Source organism: Nanorana parkeri, unplaced genomic scaffold (assembly GCF_000935625.1).
Source record: "Nanorana parkeri isolate BGI_ZX_2015 unplaced genomic scaffold, ASM93562v1 scaffold5, whole genome shotgun sequence".
Taxonomy (NCBI): domain Eukaryota; kingdom Metazoa; phylum Chordata; class Amphibia; order Anura; family Dicroglossidae; genus Nanorana; species Nanorana parkeri.
Window position 1 is genome coordinate 4,844,793 of NW_017306273.1, and position 1,619 is coordinate 4,846,411.

The following is a 1,619-nucleotide window of genomic DNA, read 5'->3' on the forward strand; positions in this document are numbered from 1 at the left end:
TCAGTGCCCAAGCAGTACGAGACTTAATATAGGCTGAAAGTCAAAGACTTGGGTCAATTGCCTCACTTGCCTAATTTTTTGTGTATTTGTGTATCACTTGGCTGTAGATCCTCCAATCATCTCTGAATTGGTGCTGACACTGTCCTTCTTTCTGGAGGGGGGCTACTTTTGTTCCCCATGGTCCCTGTGTGTGTTGTAAAGTAGTCACCGCTGCAAGCTCACTCCTGTGATGGGACTACAATCTCAATACAAATGAGGAAACTAAACATGATATTGTAGTCCATCACGGGAGTGAGCTTGGAGCAGTGACTACTTCACAACACACACAGGGACCATGGGGAACAAAAGTAGCCCCCCTCCAGAAAGAAGGACAGTGTCAGCACCAATTCAGAGATGATTGGAGGATCTACAGGCGAGTGATACACAAATAAGATACATTGTTGTTGATAGTTCAGGTACTTGGATGTATTTTTAAGGTTTAACTCCTGATTTTGGTGTCACTTTAAAATGTTTCCATGTTGACACGCGTTAAATACAAAGACACAGAAAGATGTTACATATGAAAAAAGATTTACTGTATGAAATGTTTCTTGAAATTAGCTAAACAAATTGAATGAAATTAGAAGCATGACACGGTGACGGTGCTTGTACAAGAAAAAAAAAAGAAGAAGAATGGCCAATAATTACAATTACATTAAATAATGACATAAACAAATAATTTGGTGAGTCACTTCAGCCGTATCACTTGTACTGAAAACACCAATCAGTGCAAAGTCCAAAAAAATATAAAGGTGCATCATGTGACTCATCTGACGATTTCTTCTTCATCTAGTGCAGACTTCATCGTTACACTGAAAGCAAAGAAAGTCACATTAAAAGGTTTCCTGCCAATGAGATGGGAACATGTTGTTGTGTCATTGTCATCCTACTAGAAACATTGAAAATATGGTGAAAGACGAAATGTCAGCGGTGTTTGCGCTCCCCAAAAATCAGTGCGCCTAAGCGTTTGGCTATCAATACTGACTAACCTCCCACAGGTCGTTAGAGGCCATTAGAGTGTAACTACAGCCCAAAATGTTTTATTGGATTCATTTTACACTTTGGATAGAGTTTTTATGGCTGGCTGTGTCTATTGGGGAGCGTTCCCTTCACTTCCTGCCCCAGAGACACAACAGGAAGTAAGAGGAAATCCCTCCATAGAGAAAATTCCATGGTGCTCAACAGTGTCACTAGAACTAGTGTTCCCATTGGAAGACTTCCCCCATCCGCAGGAAGTGAGCGGAAATCTCTCCATAAGAGGAAGTATCTCCATCTTTCCCAGGAAGGGAGAGGAAACCTCTATCATTCAGGAAGTGGGAGGAAATCTCTCCATCTTTCACAGTCCCAGTGATAGTGATCTTAAAATAGTGCTAAAAAATAAAAAATCTTCCCAGGCGGCCACAGACAGCAAAACCTGTCAAAGGTTCTAACTCTTCCCCCATGCTGTCAAAAACTAAACGTAAACTAAGAAAATATGCTGGAGTACTACTTTAATGACAGACATGTCATGTGACCCTCCTAATAATGTATTTTGTAACATTTTCATTCAATAGAATTTTGGGCCAGCTTAGCATGCATAT

At 40.5% G+C, this 1,619-nt stretch overlaps 1 protein-coding gene across 1 annotated transcript in view; it reads right to left on the minus strand.

Annotated features, from left to right (window-relative positions):
* Positions 1–732: 732 nt before the first annotated feature.
* FAM213B (family with sequence similarity 213 member B) overlaps positions 733–1,619 on the minus strand; it is a 12,141-nt gene continuing 11,254 nt past the window's right edge. Inside the window, exon 7 of the mRNA XM_018552335.1 lies at positions 733–855. Within this exon, the coding sequence (XP_018407837.1) occupies positions 825–855 (31 nt within the window). The 3' untranslated portion in view covers positions 733–824. The remainder of the gene's footprint in view (positions 856–1,619) is intronic.